Source organism: Asparagus officinalis, chromosome 8 (assembly GCF_001876935.1).
Source record: "Asparagus officinalis chromosome 8, Aspof.V1, whole genome shotgun sequence".
NCBI classification, from domain to species: domain Eukaryota; kingdom Viridiplantae; phylum Streptophyta; class Magnoliopsida; order Asparagales; family Asparagaceae; genus Asparagus; species Asparagus officinalis.
Window position 1 is genome coordinate 129,101,633 of NC_033801.1, and position 18,844 is coordinate 129,120,476.

General features: G+C 35.3%; 2 protein-coding genes and 1 pseudogene across 2 annotated transcripts; 2 read left to right on the forward strand and 1 right to left on the reverse strand.

Moving 5' to 3' along the window:
* Positions 1 to 2,490, forward strand: part of LOC109819757 — a 3,977-nt pseudogene extending 1,487 nt beyond the window's left edge.
* Positions 2,646 to 8,705, reverse strand: LOC109819758 (ras-related protein RABE1c). The gene is made up of 9 exons (XM_020385636.1): positions 8,551 to 8,705; positions 8,346 to 8,478; positions 4,533 to 4,605; positions 4,275 to 4,375; positions 4,081 to 4,146; positions 3,887 to 3,984; positions 3,629 to 3,691; positions 3,436 to 3,528; positions 2,646 to 2,959 (listed from the first exon to the last, which is right to left on the reverse strand). The coding sequence occupies exons 2-9, from the start codon at positions 8,416 to 8,418 to the stop codon at positions 2,879 to 2,881; spliced, it is 648 nt and encodes a 215-aa protein (XP_020241225.1). The 5' UTR covers positions 8,419 to 8,478; positions 8,551 to 8,705; the 3' UTR covers positions 2,646 to 2,878.
* LOC109821934 lies at positions 15,676 to 16,595 on the forward strand (the record flags this gene model as incomplete). The annotated part of the gene is made up of 1 exon (XM_020388091.1): positions 15,676 to 16,595. A coding segment is annotated over one exon (666 nt), but the record flags the coding sequence as incomplete, so codon positions are not given.

Consider the following 18,844-nt stretch of genomic DNA (forward strand, 5'->3'; position numbering starts at 1 on the left):
GTCGACGTTTTGTTTCGTTTGCGGTCACTTGTCGTCGGGAGAGAGAGAAGGCGATGAAGCACGAAGGAATTCGGATGTCGGGGAAATATTGAAGAGGACTAGATTCAGTCGAGCGCCTACTAAAATTCTACAGCACGAGTAAGTTGTGTTTTAGTAATTAATTAGACAGATAATTAATTGGAACAGGGAAGAGTTGTTACTTTTTTTTATCAATAAAGTATCTTAGTAGGTATAAAATTGACACGAGTGTTATAGGACGAACTTAGTTAAAAGATATTTATGGAGAGAATTTCTTTTTAATTGACAGACATATCGTGTGCGTATACTTGTGTGCGCGCCATGCATATATATGTGTGTGTAAATATACGACATTTTTAATTGCACACACAGTCAAAATAAGATATATAATATATAGTACCAACGTTATACATATATATATAAAAAAAATGTATATAAGCTGATAGCACATTTTACAAAACGGGCTGCCAACTCAATGTCATGTGAGCCCCCTGCTATTTACATCAGTATCTATATTCTCTCCTCCATATACACACTATTTCCCGCGAGCGAGCTCTATCGTATCAAGGCTAAAACAGTAGGTAGAATGTTCCTTAAGTTTCAATGTTTTAACGCAACTAATTTACGATAATGTTACAGCAAAGTTATATTGCTTGGAGATCTCAATTACCGCCTTGCTGCTGGTTATGGCGACACCCGCGAGTTGCTAGAGAAGAATGATTGGCAAACGTTATTAGAGAGAGATCAGGTGAGAAATTAAGCAGGCACGCGGCCGCATGATACAATCTTTGTATTGACAAGAATTTTTTTTCATGAATTTTTAGCTTCATGATTTGTTTAATAAATATAATTATAGTTTAATTTCGTGTGCAGCTTAGAATTGAGCAGAGAGCTGGTCGAGTGCTGAAGGGATGGGAAGAAGGGAAGATAAATTTTGCTCCCACATACAAATACCTCCCAAACACTGATAGTTATGCCTTCACGAGAGCTGAACCAGGGGATAAACCAAGAACTCCAGCCTGGTAATTAAGCATTAACCCGTATTGTAACAAATTATATTTCGACCTTGGTTCAGTAGGAGCGAGTCAGAAAGATTGAGAAACAGAACCATCTAATTTGATCCTTGCGGTTTTATAGACTCTACCAATAATCTATAGACGAATACGTTGCTTCATCCAAACGTGTAAAAGATCATAGTCGCATTTAAAAGCAGAGTACTCGCTAAGTTACCCTCCATCTGAAAATAAACTAATTAGTAAAACTAAATGAGATTCTCATTTAATGATTGGGAAAATCAACTGGGTTCGTGCATGATTTATACTTACAATAACTCATGGCAAGTAAGGGATAACTGAAATAGTAATATCTGCAGTTTTTTTTCATGGAAACTACCTTTGAATTTTAGTTCATAAGTTTGTGCTGTAATCAACCACCTCCTAGTCAAATTTTCACTAAAATACCAATAATAATCTTTAAAAAATTCACGTTCAAGGTACATGACTTGTATCCTAGCCAGACGTAATCATTAACAAAATGAGTCGCGTGTCATATGAACCCTAGTTATTGTCCCTAGATGGGTCTCACTTGCACTTGGGTACCACACATATACTGAGAGTACATTGGTTTCATTTGGGTACACGATTAATTTGTAGGTAATAGTATCAATTAATTTCACATCCCCTTATTTTGGTAGTTAGGATAGGCTCAAACTGATCAACTGCGCCCACCGGCTCCTTCACCAAACAAGGACCCAGAAGATAAAATTAAGAAAACTAGACGTTACTCAGCGGAGTTGACCCAACACCGGTCAAATCTTGACCAGTCGTTATCCTCTTACCTCTGATTTTTTTTTAAAAAAATGCGGAATTTTGTCCTGAAATAATGATTCGTGCTTAATCTATGGCAGGTGTGACCGAATCCTATGGCGAGGAAACGGCATAAAACAAATATCGTACTCGAGAGAGGAGTCGCGGTTCTCAGATCACAGACCTGTTCGCTCTTTATTCACCATAGAAATTGATAATTATGACCACTACCTATCCCCGACCAAAATCATGAAGCCAGCAGAAGCACAGGCTAATGGTGGCAATAATGGCAACAGCGGCAGCTCATCATGCTCAAGAGTTCAGGCTGAGGAGCTGCTCGCTACAACGAGAACACAGGGCCGCTTGAGTTCGACGAGGTTCTGATCGAATTTCTGGGCAAAGAGTAGAAATGGTCCATGAATATTTAGTTTAGAAAAATGAGATAAAAAAGAACTCATGAGAAGAGAGCAATTAAAGTACGTCGCGTAGAGAGAGGGGAGAGAGTATTTCCTCTCTTTTTTTTATACCTCAAATGATTTACTCCCCTTTTCACAGAAATTTGTATAAAGTTCAATTCAATTTGACAAATGATATCATGAATGGAGGTTCAGAATTCAGAAACACGAGCAACTCCGAGAATAATATTCATGGATCAGCTAAAGGATTCAGCCGCTATGCAATTTGATGGTGAAACGACTATTTCTACAAAGCCGAGTTGACGAAAGAACCATAAATGCACAGATAACGCAAACCACATAATTTGATATCAAACTTTTGTTCTACAATGAGAGAGAGAGAGAGAGAGAGAGAGAGAGAGAGAGATGGCAATAAGGTTGAGGAATATTTTTTTTTTTTAAGGAAGAAAGAAATAGACATGATCACTTCTTCCAACACTGAAAAGGTTACATTGCAGACTAAAAGATACTTGAAAAGAATGATAAGGTATAAAATACAAGCAACCGGCAGCTTTTATCGTCACAATCTTCATTACAACACTACCTATAATAAGCAAATTAGTTCCTGATACCACCACTTAATTTTATCCTCTATAAAAGTTACGCGCAGCAAGATGATTTTGCTGCAGGTTGGGCATCGCCAGCAGCCTGATCCGGCTTGTTAATCTTGATCGTCTTATCCTGAAATACGAATGGTACAGATCCAACACCGTTGAGTCAAAAAGAAGGGTAAACTTCACAGAACACCCTAAGCTTCAGGGCGCTTTTTCAACAAAACCGTCTAGATTTTATATGTCGTAGAAACCTTACTGAACTTTCAAAATTATAATTCGCTCCCGATTGCAGCAATCGGAAAATCTCACAAACAGGGTTAGAATGTAGAGTTAAAACTTGAAACCATCTTTTTTCTTAGAATTTTTACCTATCTTACACAAAAAGGGTTAGTATTGAAGTTATACTTACTATATAGGAAAGTAAAATCTTAAATAACTGTTCTGTTAGTCGTGTTACATCAGTGAGACAAGTTCAGGGGGTTTATATGGTATATATAACTTTCAGAAAGGTTTGTGCAAAACCCCCTCAAAAGTCATGGAGGTTTTATGAAATATAATTGAGATTCTAGAAAAGTCTACTAAGTTGTATGATAAAACTCATACCTCGGCTTTGTTATCAGTTTCAGCAAGCCTTTGCTTAATATCTCTAGCAATCGAAAAGAAAACCTGCTCCACGTTAAGATTGGTCTTTGCACTCTGCAACATTCATATCATCCAGTAGAAAGCGAACAGGAGGGTTAACTACAGGTAAAGGGAGGGAATGAAAAAGAAATGACCAAGATTTTAACTTTCTTACAGTTTCAAAAAACTTGATGCCATATTCATCAGCAAGAGCTTGTCCCTTTGAAGTAGGCACGGCCTGAGAAAATACAGGTTATGCTAAAGCAAAGATCCAGAGAATGAAATGAAACTCATATAGGTGAAAGACAAGATTTTAATCATAATAAATTGATTGGTTCAAAGGACAATGATCGCAAAATTATTNTACTGTTTAGGGTCGTTGTCATCTTGTTGTTTTTTGGTGGTAAAGAACAGAGTGCTGCAGATAACATACCCTCTTGCTTTCGTCCATGTCAGCCTTATTGCCAACCAAGATTTTGTTGACATTGTCTGAAGCATGTTGTTCAATGTTCCTAATCCAATTCCTTATGTCTACATGATATAGTTCAGAGAGTTAGTATCATGCTATTTGAAAAATAAAAGATCTAAATTATATCATGTAAGTTAAGGTAAAGTAGAGATGATTACTGTTAAAAGATGACTCATCAGTAACATCATAAACAAGCAAAATACCCATGGCACCCCTATAGTACGCTGCAGAGAGGGAAAAATAAAAGTTTAAGCAGGAACTCTTCCAGCAATAGAAATAATAATTGGGAAAACTTACAAGTCCTCTATACATCATATGCAACAAAAATAAGAACAAATGTCAACATGTGTACCAGTTGTAATGGTTCGGAAACGCTCCTGGCCAGCTGTATCCCAGATTTGCAGCTTAATTCGTTTCCCATCCAACTCAATTGTTCTTATCTTAAAATCAATTCTGCATATTAGAAGCATATCACGTTAGAAACACAATCTCAGAATATGTTGTGCTAGCTAAAATAGGCACAAACCCACATAAAGACATGCAGTTTGTTTAACGAATATACAATCTTTCAAGTTTATAGAAAGCTAAGATGGCTTACAGTAGAACTCACCCAATGGTAGTAATGAAACTAGTAGTGAAGGAGCCATCTGAGAAACGCAAGAGAAGGCAACTCTTCCCCACACCTACAACAACAGTTGCACATCAAATGCTTGGAATAGCTTATGTCAATGTACATGATACTGATGCATAATCCTCTAAAGCAACATGGAAACACAGTGTATCCTCTTGGTTATACCAGAAAATAAAACATTAAAACAAACATCAATCAACCACATATGAATTGTTACTGTAACTTAAATTAGGTTAAAGCAAAAAAAAGAAGCGCCAAAAAAAAGGGTGTTGAGATTTGGACACAAAAGCCCAACAAAGTTTCAACCAGCTTAAGCTACTCAAACCGATACATTATTCTATATGTTATAGAAGTACATATAATAATTATTGTGCCACAAAAAGAAGTGTGAGACGCGACACTTCCTGGAAATATAGACACAATGACAAGGTGCACGTTTGTGTTTTATGAGGAATCTATTAAATATCTATATTAATGTTTAGAGCTGTTCCTCTATGTGAAAGAACTGAAGTAAAATAAAATGTCAAGTAGAGCAATCAAGAACCATAGATGCCAATTCATGAATATCCTTCAGGAAAATGAAGGTGGGCAGGTTAGTAAGTGAAGAAAACAAGTGCTATGACATGATTAATAAGCATAACATGATGGATAAATGAACATGCAAAACTTATTTGGGAAAAGCAATCCTACATGTAGTTAAATCAGAAACTGAACATATTAACAAATATAATTGGCATTCACTTTAAACTTTTAAACTTCATAAAATAAGCCTGTCCCAAGTCAGGTTTGAAGCATTATAAGTTAGGAGCTTAACTTGCCAGTTAACGTCATTTGATCAACCTGTGGCAAGCTTTCAGCTTAAGCACTTTCCCTCCTTACTGTTAACTTACCTATTAGTTCCTCAGCCTACAAGAGATTTCCAATCATTATCTGCCTCAGCTCATCGGTAGTTAATTTAATGCCACAAAATAATTCATGACAGCAACTTTTAGACCTCTTCATCTAAAATTACTGTTTCCTACTCCCGGTTATCAAACAAACCATGAGTCACATGCAACACAGTCCCAATGAGTACAATCAGTAATGCTTTTAAGTCAATGCTGATTTAGGGCCATTATTCTGTCATTATCATTCTCCAGCTACCTGTATAATTTCATTGGTTGTGTATCTTCCCACTTTCTGCCTTTGACAACAATCCATAATCTATTATGATTAAACCTCCATGGAGCTTCAGCTCATGAAATGATACTGTAATTACAATTAGCAGGGCCTTTGTATGTTATCCTTACATGTGTTATGTCAAGAGCAGTCCTGCCTGCAGTAAATCCATGAAAGAAAATCCTTCCAGCAAATGTCACGGAATCTCAAAGAATCACAGTTGGTTTGACATATAGCTGTATAGTTGGTTTGACATATAGCTGTATAGTTCAGAATTTCACAGATTCCAGGAATCAGATAGGATTCATTTTACTTGGTTGTTTATCGTTATTCTTATCCTTCCATTTATTCAGAATTTGAAATGGATTAGTCTTAGGGATCATTGGATTGCTTTGCTTTATGAACAAGATACCTAAACAAGAAATCAGGCATAACTACCAGCATTGAAAATTTTAGATATTCGGTGACCACTTTGAATCTGTGACTGTCAACCTAATCCCCTCTATAGAATCTTTTGTCCCTCTTCTATTCTTTTCACTTCTAATTCCTGTCTTTTCTACCACAAAAAAGGACAAACCTTTGTGTATCTCTACGAGTGCCATATTTGACACATCAAAAATAAATGTTAATTCACTTTATGATACTGGTAAACAGCAGCAATGAAACTCTAATGAATATTCCTGAGAGCCAATACCATAAGCATGGCATTTTTCAAGTATGAATAATCATAACAGGGAAATGGTCGGGGTTAGATAGACTAACCTTGAGTAAAGGATATAGACAATAATGTGATTTGTAAAATTATATTAATGGATAACGACAACAATCAATCCATTTTCAACAGATAAAGTCAAATATAAGTTATCTTAAAAAGGCTTCACTAGAATTCTACCAATAAGAGTTGAGTTTGGGTCCTATCAATTGAAGTACATGTTACAATTGCAAAACTAAACTCTTTTTAGATATGATCTATGATAATAAGCCTAAAAAGAAAAGACCATGCCATTTTAGGGTTTTTTTTAGCCCAAGAATTTAACATCCTATAAACTGAACAGCTTGAAGTAGCATTTGATCAAAAAATTAGCCCGAAGCTTCAAAATTAAAACTCTAATATTTAGATGTTATCCATGATATCTAAATGGAATTTTTTTATAAAAAAACATTTTAACTTTAAAAAAAATTCTCTACCCAACATCTCATAAAGTGAACAGATTGAATGCATATTGGACTAGGATCTGAAACTTCTGATTGAATCCTGATACATTGACCTCATTAAAAAATAAAAAAAAGTAATAAAAACCTTCATACCAAAATTTTCTCATGTTAGATACCTAACTTGCTATTCAAACCCCTCCATTTTAATGCCGCTTGCTGCACAGGTAAGAAATCATTTTGCATTTTGTTTTTAAAAACTTCAAATAATTTAAATCATGGTTAGAAGTTTGAACCTTCAGTTGCAAAATATATGATCTTGAAGTGATAGGATAAAAGATCAACTCCTATTGATATGGTTCCAGTCAAATATGTTAAATTTTAGTGCCCAATTATCAATTTCAAGTACCAAGTAAATGTATCATGGTTTAATCTCCTGATTCGCCAAATGCCAAAAAAGATGAACAAGGGATGAAAATTCATGACATTCAATAAAATAATACGTAGTGTATGTGTGCATAAAAATGAAGACTTAATACATAAAGGATACTTAGGATACCCTACGCTAATTGTTGCATGATGAAACCTAGGATATTTAAGATAACCCATCCTAACCTTCTCTTCAACTGGAAGCGTGAGATATTTGGGATCCCAATGAGCCTCTTGATAAACACTTCTACCCTCTTTGATCTGCTCCATTTAATTTATAAACTTAAACAGTAGCAAAAAAGTAAACCTGCGCACCAAATTCCCAATGACCGGGAGAACAGTAGTCTTTTGTTGGGAGGAGGAAGAAGATAAAAGGAAGAGATCTATCATAGTAGCAATGATATAATCTCTGAGGTAGCACGAAAAAACAGCCACCTGAATTCTTATCCACGTAAAACTTTGGCTACTGAGCACAGCAACCTGAATTCAACACAAGTTCATAGGGAGAATCCTATATCTTTAGACATGGTAATGATCCCCACTCCCAGAAAATGCAATAATGCGTATCTATACATCATAGTAATAGCAATCCTCAGGTTCTAATTCGATCAACACCATATCATGCATTACGAGCCTAGAAATGTGTAACTATCACTATGAGGGAACACATGAAAATGAAAATTTGACAGCAAATAAGTACCAAAATTGGCCTCTCTCAATATGAAGATGAAAACAGATTAGGAAATAAGAGAAAGATCCAAACACCACCCAATCATTCATAAATTGGATTGTTATCATACAAATTATAGAAAAAGGCATCATTTGGGATCCCTAAATCTCAAGGTCAAACTCCAAATCTTCCCCAAAACCCTAGGGCACAAACCTAAAAAGCTAACGCGAGGCACAAGACATCAGAACAAAGCAACAAAAATTTTTTTTTCCCGATCCCTAATCAATCAACAAGCTTAACCAGATCAAATCGAGACACCGAAACTACGAGATCCAAATCCATTGCACTAATTCCTAAACAAAAGAGAACCTCGAAACCCTTACCGCTGTCGCCGATCAAAAGAAGCTTGATCAGGTAATCATAGTCAGCACGAGCCCTCGCAGGTGGAGCAGCCATTGACGAGGTCGAGGTCGAGGTCGAGATCGATCGATGAGATCTCAAACCCTAATCCGATCTCTGCAATAAATTATCAAATAAATCAAGCAAAATCGAGAAAAAAAAAATAAAGAGTAAAGATGTAAAAAGTACCAGATCGCACGAAGAGCGAAGGAGATTGAAAGAGAGAAAAAAAAAGAGAGAATTAAGAGAAGGAGGGAGCCAGTTATGTGCGGTAAGATTACCGCCCGGTGAATTGAAGAGGCTATTATTTTTGGGTGAATGATTGAAAGTTTGGAAGCTAAGCAAAGATAAAATACCTATGACACTCCGCGGGGGCGCCAGTTGGCCGGTGACCGTACCCTTGTGACTGGTTCTAATTTTATAGAACTTTATGTATAGAGAAGTGGATGACTGATAGTGAAAGGCTTGATAATTGATGGCAATATAAATAAAAAATATGTAGATGCAAACATTTTTCTAAGTCTTATGACTCGGCTTGATGAATTGGCCGTGACAAGGATTTGTGATATTTTTTTTCCTTAAATAAGGATTATATTAAGGTTCATAAGCTTCTTTTTGCTAGGAAGTAGAAAAAAATGGTTCCTCAGCTTTCTTTGTAAATCCTTGTGCATTCCTTTGACATGTGGAAAATTATGGTTTTCGTTTGGCTAACGTGGTGTTTTTCTAAAATAACACCATAGCATTTTGTTTCTCACCCCTAAAGTATTTGCAAAACATCATGATAAGTATTTTCAGACAACATTAGTTTAATTTATAATGTTAGTTTTCTATAAAATTTACTTTACATTATTATATATTTGGAATAAAATTATTAAATTATTTAGTTTTAAATATAATAAAATACATTATATTAAAATGCATTATAATATTAATTTGAATATTATAATGTGTTTTTATATTATAATATATTACTTAACATCACTATATTTATTATTAAATTTAAATATAATACAATATATTGTGTTATAATATTAATATGATATTATATTTATTGCATATTATTTTCAATTAGTCATATACTTAATTAAATTATATAATATTATTAAATAGCATTATGTTACCATTTATGTAACATTAGACTATTTTTAATATAACAAATATTATTTTTCTAATATAATATAATATTATTATTTGTAATTAATCTTTAACATTGTAAAATATATTATAGATTTTAATATATTATAATTTATTAATAAGACTTAATAATATGATAATAATTTATGATATAAATATATATCATTATATTATGAATACATTATTATTACATTCGTATTTGTTACCAATATATTATTGTATTATATAATAAATTACTTTACTGTATAATTATTTATTATGTAATATAGCATATATTTATTATATTATTATTTTATTTTAGATATATTGCTCTTATATACTATTTTATAATTATTAATATATTATATTTTATTTATGAAAATATTAACAATATTATAATACATTTTTATTGTATATTACTATTATTATATTATTATTAATTATAAATAATTTATTGTGTAGTATTTTGTATTAATATATTTATATCTTTTGTTATTTATTATCATATTGTTTTAATTATACTATAATAAAATACATTCAACGTATTAAATGATAATATTTAATATGTTATTATAGTATTATATAATATATTTGAATTAGTAAACGTTTTATTGTATTTAATAAATATTACCAATATATAACATAAAACATAATATAATATTCATGTTGATAATAAATTATATTAATTACATATGATTATGTTAGATATTTTATTAATATTACGTCAAACTCAAAGACAAAATGTCCAAAATGTTTCTAAAATAAGTATTTTTTTTTTTTGTTTAAGGAGTTTTTGGCTCAAAAAATATTATGGTTTCCAAATGTATTGTGTTTTATTTTTGGCAAAAACATGATAGAAATAATAAAACATCATGATATCCAAACTCTATCTAATAAAAGATTAATGTTTTCTTTTTTAGTTTTATGTGTGAAGAACTTTGGCTTAGTACTTGTTAAGTAAACCGCGCCACTTAAGGCCTTCCTTTCACAATCCAAGCCTAAAAAAAGGTCACAAACGTTCCAATAGGGGTGTCCAAAAAGCCCGGAGCCCGGGCCCGGCCCGGGCCCGGAAACCCGAGCAAAACCCGGGTCCGGGCCCGGGCCCGGAACAGTGCCCAAAAATGGGCACTGGGCTTCGAATGGCCGGGCCGGCCATAACGGTCACAGACGTGACCGTTGCCCGGTCCGGGCCGGGCTATGAAGAGCAACATGCAACTCCTACCGATCCAGAGATGAGTCCTCCTACAACAACTCCTCATCCTACCGGTGTTAATCCTGAATCTGGTGGCGACGAATCTACGGCACCAAGAGCTCCAAAAAGGCCGAGGTCTGATGTATGGAATTTTTTTGAGAAGATAGACGTCACCAAGGATGAACACGGTAGGATCATCTCTCAGAATGCGAAATGTGCGTTGTGCGGCCAGATATTCAAAGCTCATCATAAGAGCGGCACCAACCATCTCAAACGGCATATTGAAAAACACAACAAAGGCCAAAATCTACAAGGTGATATCCGGCAGTCTATGCTTTCCCAATCATCCTCTTCAGGTACCCTCGGCAGTTGGAATTATGACGCTGCCCGAGCCCGGAAATGCGTAATCAGGTTTATTGTTCTTAAAAACCTTCCTTTTAAATTAGTAGAAGATGATGAATTTGAAGATTTGTTTAGAGATGGTTTTTATCCTGCATTTACAAAATTTTCTCGTCAAACCTGTCAACGTGATATTTTAAAATATTATGTTGAGGAACAGGGAAAAATAATTTCTTATTTTAAAAATTTAAACTGCAAATTTTCTTTAACTTCTGATATTTGGTCATCTAGAGTGCAAACTGGTTATTTATGTATAACAGCACACTGGATTGATGAAAGTTGGAAAATGTTTAAAAGAGTTGTTTCTTTTATTGCAATTGAAGAGTCACACACTGGTATTAATGTTGCAAATTTAATTGTTGAAGAACTTATGAAACTAGAAATTGATCAAAGAATATTTACTCTTTCACTAGATAATGCAAGTAATAATAATGTAGCTGTTGATTTTCTGAAAATAACTTTGTCATTGCCATGTCATGGTGAGCTTTTTCATGTTAGATGTATCTGTCATATTTTAAATTTAATTGTTCAAAGTGCATTTTCTGAAATTAAACCCATGATAGAAAAAGTTAGAACAGTTACTAATATGCATAATGCTTCTGAAATGAGAATTAAAAGATGGAAACAATGTTGTAAAAGAAAAAATTATAAGCCTAGACTAATTCCAAAAGATGTTGACCATAGGTGGAATTCCACCTATGCAATGTTATCTGTAGCAATAGAATATAAAGAAATTATAAATGATTTTATAAATTTTTATGCTTCTAGTTCTAGCTCTGGTAGTGCTTATGGAATAACTGAAGATGAATGGACAGTTATATGTAAATTAAATGAGATGTTACAAGTTTTTTATGATGCTACTATGTTATTATCTGGTTGTTATTATCCAACTATTACTTTAGTTGCTTTACAAATTTTAAATATTCAAAAATTTTTTACAAAATATCGTATGGATGATATTTTTGGAAACATAATTTTTCAAATGGAAAGAAAATTTAATAAGTATTTTAGGCCTATTCCTCATATTTTTGGTATTGGTGTTCTTATTGATCCATGCTTGAAGGAAATTGGCCTTCGAAGTTTGTTACAATCATTGTATGGTGGACAGATTATAGACTTAGATGATGGATCCACCCTTACTGCTACTACTCATTATTTAGCTATTAGAAATTATTTTCAAACCTTATATGATGAATATGCAGCTAGATATGGTGTAGCTACACAACAGTCTTCAGCTTCGGCACCTTCAGCTTCGAGCACAGGTCGAGGTAAAAGTGTAAGTTTTGATAGGTATGCAATGGTAGCTGAACTAACTGGTGGATCTGGAACTTCATCAGGATTAGATGTTTCTGAAATAGATGAATATTTTTCTGCTTCTTTAGTTAGATGTCAAGGAAATGCTTTAGATATTTTGCAATGGTGGAAAGTATATGGATCAGTTTCATATCCTATACTTTCCACCATGGTTCGTGACTTACTATCAGTGCAGGTTTCGACTGTAGCCTCGGAATCCGCTTTCAGCACAGCAGGACGTTTGATCGACGACCACAGGACATGCTTAGATCCGTATACTGTACAAGCGGTGATGTGCTTACAGGATTGGTGGAGATACGAGAAGCGAACACAAAGCATCGAACGGATTGCTATGATTGAAGATAAATTTGAAGAGTTGGGACTAGCAGATAGATATAATGATTAGATAATATTCATAAAATTGTAATTTTTATTTCTTAGCTTTAAATTTGAATTAAATTATTGCGAAAAAAGTTGCAAATGATAGTGATATGGGTGAGTAGGTGCCAACCTAGTTGGGATGTACTCATCTATTGTGATGCGACGAATTTCGAAATAAATTTATACTTGTAAAGGATTTACCGATTATTAATAAAGAAGTTATTTTTATCATTTTTGTACTTGTAATTTATGTCATTTCATTTCAAGTTATTAATTACATTTATGACATTTTTTATAATAATTTATGATTTATGGTTTTGTTAAAATAATTTATGATTTATGGTTTTGTTAAAATTTTAAAAAAATAAAAAAAAACAATAAAAAATTTCTTAAAAAAAATCAAACCGGACCGGCCCCGTGTCCGGCCTGCTCAGGCCCGGGCCCGGGCCCGGGTCCGGGCTTGGGTTTTGCCCGGCCCGGATGGACAGCCCTACGTTCCAATACTTAATAATTGAAATTTGGGATAGACATGACATAGACACGAATCAACCTTTAACATTTTCAGGCAAGACCCCAACCACTAGGCCACTTGTGAGGGGTTCTATCATTGCTTTCTCATAATAGAGATGTTGTTTCTTAATAATCAGCAAAAAATTGGTTAAGTATTTGTTATGATTGATTAATTTGTTCTGATCCAATTCGAACACAATTCACTTGATCATGATATATTAAAATTTATGTTGGTCAATTTATTTTACTCTAAAACATATTTTGTATTTAACGAGGTCTTTCGGTTGGAAGGAGCTCCTGATGACATATTTTTCACATATTTAGCAAACTTTCCAGAGGCAGCTCAATAGGTTATATGGCAAGTCTGGATTTGATTCCCATGCGCGTCAAAAGCGCAATAAAAAAACCCATCCAATTTCTTACTTCTCCCACCCTTAATTTCAAATAATCTCATTCTTCTTTTTCCTTAAATATTCATATCTATCTTTAAAAATGGTTTAAGTTGTTCATTACGTATCCTTCTTTATTTATTACAATTATAGCTACAGTAAATATATAAAAAATTCAAAAATAATTTAGAAATCCTTAATTAATTGTAGACGCTAGTTTACATAATTTTATCGTTTCAATTTGTAGACTACACATCCTCCGCATGCGACGGATGGTTCTGAACCACTCGCTGGGGGAGGAAAATTACAACTTTGCCCCTCCCTATTTAGCGCAGGTAAAGACAGGCACTGTTTGGCAACCAAAAAAAGTGTCTTATCTAAGAGCTTGTGTCTTATTGACTTGGTCAATAAGCTGGTAGAGCTGTTTGGTGACCAAAAATAGGAGGATATTATTTTGGAGATTGTGTCTTTTACAAGTAGCTTTTGAAAAGTTATCTCAAGTAGCGTTTGTCTTTGAGAAGAAGCTGTCAATTTTTTCTTCCGTTTTTGCCCCTAATAATTCTAATTTTATATCAATATTATTGCATGGCCTTTTTAGTCATTTAACAAATTTAAGCTAATTGTACAGCTTCTTTTGCCAAACAACTCTAGTCAATCAGCTAGCTACACAGCTATCAGCTTTCAGCTATAATTTCACAGCTTTCAGCTAGCTTGACAGCTTTCAGCTATAATCTCGCAGCTTTCAGCTAGTTTTGCCAAACAGAGCCAAAAGCGCCCCGCTTCGCACCCCGACGGTTCTAATAGGGATAATACTCTTTATTGCGTTGAGAGTCAAAAAGGTAATTTTACTTATTTATTTATTTATTATTTTTCGTGTGATTGGTCCATCGCTGCCTCCTAATTAATTAATTCCTTGTGCTCTCACAACGCACTAGATTATTAGTCAAATGGAAAAAAAATCAGCGTGATAATATTTTTTAATGTGATTTAATAAGGGAGCCAAGGACAATTAACATTAGACAAAGGACCCACGAAGCCCACTCCTCAACCGGAAGTCGCTTATGGCTTTTATCAGTTGGGTTGGGTTTCCTGCTCTTTAAAGGCTGCATGGCCTACTTAATTTCTAAGTTTTTTTATGCCTTAAGTGCACTTAAATACACTATTGTTTTCTCTACTTTCTAACGTATACACACCTCAATTTTTATTTATAGCGCTTGTTATCTTTTTTTTTTGAAATTAGTACCTTAATATTCTCAGTATGCAATGCGAAAATGTTTCCTTAAAAATTCTCATGTAATACTCGCATGCTAGTTTATAACATTACATAATATATTTAATAGATACATATTTAAGTATACAAATTAGCATCACAATTCTAATTCAAATAGCCCGTGAGCATCAACGTCAATCCGAAGGATCCACCATTTTATGAGAAAGTCCAACCCAAAAATTTAAATATGGTACTTAAAAAAAAAAACCAGGCTGTAACTAGAAAGAAAAGCTCTAGTCTAAATCCAAATCTTAGAATATCATATATTCTTAGATAATTGTGGTAGTTGTACCAAAAATAATTGCCGAGGGAATAACACTCCTTGAACATATTCACTTCTCGAGAGGGAGAGTCATTTTTAGTTTTTAAGTGATTCATTAAAAATTCTCGCACTCAACAAAAGGACTTAAGGGCGTGTTTGGGTGAAGGTTTTGGCCTCGGGTCTTAGACAGAAAGCCTGCTAAAACGTCTTTAAAAGAAGCGTTTTGGGCAGAAGCATACCAAAACTGACGTCTTGACATGTTTTCTGCTGACAAAAAACTTGTTTTTTTTTTCAACCAAACGGGCCCTAAATATCCCTTTTGCACGCAACAGGGTGAAACTGCACTATTTTAATTTTCTTGCCCAGGTTACCGCCAAAACTCGGCTTGTTCCGACCCACGCTAAAAAGCCCAGTTGGCCTGCAATCAGCTCTCACGTGAAAACCACGTGAGTAACCATCACCCCTCATCCCCTCGCAAAAAAGAAAACCCCAAATCCTCTCCTAAACCCCCCCATCAATAAAAAAAAACCTCCCCAGAACCCTAACCCTAAACAAGCATAATGTCCTCAAACGACGGCTCCGCCGCCTCCTCCGCCGCCGGCGCCGCTATCTCCGCCCTCCTTACCTCGACACCAACTCCTTCCTCTCCCAGAACCTCGACGACTTCCTCCTCCACTCCGACTCCGGCTCCGACTCCGACGCCGACGACCAGATCTCCGGCGATCTCGAGTCGAAGCACCGCAGGCTCGTCGCGAAGGAGGAGTCGAAGCTCGAGAAGGAGATCATCAAGATCATCAATTCAGGCGGCGGGGTTGAAACCCTAAAGCCGAACTCGGGTCAGTCGGTCTCGATCGGGGACCACAATATTTGCGTCGGGGTCCACGATGAGAAGGGGTCGGAGTACAGGGTTTGGGAGTGGCACGGGCATATTATGCTCTTTGATGAGGAGGATGGGTACTCGGCGGAGTATATTTATGGGAATTATTTTGAGAGGGTTGTTGAGAAGAAGGAGAAGAAGGGGAGGGACGAGGAGGAGGAGGAGGAGGATGGGAGTAAGGTGAAGGGGGAGGGGAATTCTGGGCTGAGGGATTTGATCGGGAGCGAGACGGAGAAGGGGGCGAGGGTCGTTCATCGGAATTCGCTGAATGCTGGGTTGTCCGCGGCAAAATGAATTGGGTAAAGGTTACGAATTTTCATGTGGATGAAAAAGCTATTATGCTCTGATAAGTGTTGCTTTTGAAGGGGAACATAACGTCAAGCTTGTCATATGTCTGGTTCTGGTTTTGTTATGCATGCTTTTGATATGTAAACTTGATTGCATGTTAACTTTGGGAAGGTTTTGAATTTAGTCTGTGATTTTGTTGGCTGCTATACGTGTTGTTTGTGGGCACGTTGCTCTTCATATACATTCTTATATTAGCGTCACATTTTAATTGGTATATAATATAACGAACTTCTCTTTGCTTTAAGACCCATAGTGATTTTCTTATATGCATAGATAAAAGCTTGATATGCTTTGATTTTTCGGTATCTATCTCGGGGATCAAGGGTGTTTGTGGATTGACCCTCTCGCTTAAAGGGGTATATTAATTCGGTTGGTACCTAAAGTTATGTTTCTTTAGGCTTGGTTTGGTAGGAGGTATGAGGAGGGAAGGTGAGGTAAGGTAAGCTCCAATGAGGTGTAAGGATGGACATGCCTTCTATGCTTCTTGTTTGGTTGGAGGGAGATTAAGGGGAAATATATGACTTTTTAGTTTAATTTTTTAGTTTCTCACCTCAGTCATGTGTCTTTCTCTCACATCACTATTCTGCCCATCCAAAATGGGGGATTTTCTCTCCCTTCACATTTTATTTCTTTTTGCATCCTCTCTTTCCTCACCTCACCTTCCCCTCTAAAACCCCCTACCAAAGAGGATTTTTAGTTTTGTCCCTCACCTTTCTCTACTTCCCCTCCTACCAAACCAAGCCAGTCTATAGGTTCTCGAACGTTCTCTCTAATGGATTCCCTTAATATCTCACTGAATCATCACCAATAAAACAATTTGCTCTTAACCCTCGGTTTAGTGTCAAAGGGCAAGTTCCTGCCTTCTGTCTGGCCCAAAAACATATCCCTTGGCAAGGCAGTCCATTTGCCTTCCTTATCTCGCTTTCCGCGTCTAGCGTCGATGCCCCGGTGGTTAGGCTGCTTGGTTTAGATTATTTTTCTAGATATCAATACAATGTTTGTGTTTGTTTCTTTGTGCGTGTGTACGGTGGGTACAGTTACAAATATGGATATTGTCTGGATATTGCTCACTAGCCATACTTGATAAGAATGGGTTCATGCTTGGATCAAATTCAGATACTATCAAGATACTATTGAGCGTGATGGAAGTTCGAAAGCAAATATGAGGTTAAGCTTGAATGTAATGTAAACGCTAGTGAATAAGATCTTTACAAATAAAATTTTATCACTAAATGATCTTTAATCTATGTCCAATTATATATGCCCTTGTATAATTGGATATTTCTTCGGATATATGGATAGTTGTTCCAAAGTTTTGGTTAGTCTAGAACTTTCCCTATTTAAAATGGATGAATGCAAATATCCGTATTAATGAAACTACGGATATTAACTACGGATATTTAACCGAGTTATTATCAGATCATTTATATCCGACTGTATCCTGTTATGCAGCTTATGCTCCAATAAGTGACAGGAAAAGTTTCTTCATTCTTCATCAGACAACATTTTTGTGCTGATAATTTGTTATTTGGAAGACAAAATCGTTAACATCCTCTGGTTGAAGTACAATGTGCTACGCTGACTCAGTGTGGGGTGTGGTGTTATTAGATAGCTGAAAAGTCCACTTATAAGGGGTAAGAGTTGTGTCTTATCTAATACGTACATGCAGTTAACCTCTTTCTTTCTTTTCTTTTTTTTGGGGTTGGGGTGGGGGTGGGGGGGGGAGCAGGTCTTCCCTCGTTGGGTCCACTAAAGTAAGAAAAGGAATTAAAGAAAGAAAGACAACCTGAATTTCAAGCTTGGTAGAAGCTGTGGTGAGACTCAATCAGTATCGATAAATGGTTAAGGAAGGTATGATGGACCTTTGAATAAGATATGACTGAATTTGACCATTCCCAATAAACTCGCCAATTATTGACTAGGTTAAAAAAGAGAAAATGAAAATGAAGTATTTCTACTTTCTTCATTCTTTTCTATGCGCAATATGAATATATCGTATAGCTTTGATCCTAGATTCAAGGTATAAGACAACGTGTGACACATTGTACTAGATTTTAAGTTTTGCTTCTTTTTGGTTTTCTTGTGCAGTTGCTATTATGCTTTGTGACACAACACCCGAGTATCCTTGGTAGAAGAAAGATGTTGTTGGTTCTGTATTAGTTCATCTCTAAAAGCAGCCATAAACAGGAAGTTTTCCATTTACTGGATTTAAATATGACTTTCTTATGTGACTTTCTTATGCAACAATTTAAAGCTTTGCAAAATTTTCGTATGTGACTTTCTTATGCAACAATCAACAATGTCAATATGCAAGTGTCATGTGTGTTTTGATCTTGTTAAATATAATAATTGACCTGAAGTCTTAAGCATATTTCTTTGTTGGGATTGTGAAATTATCAAAAAAGTTGGAAGGCTGAGTCACTGCTCAGCACAAACAGCCCATTTTCTT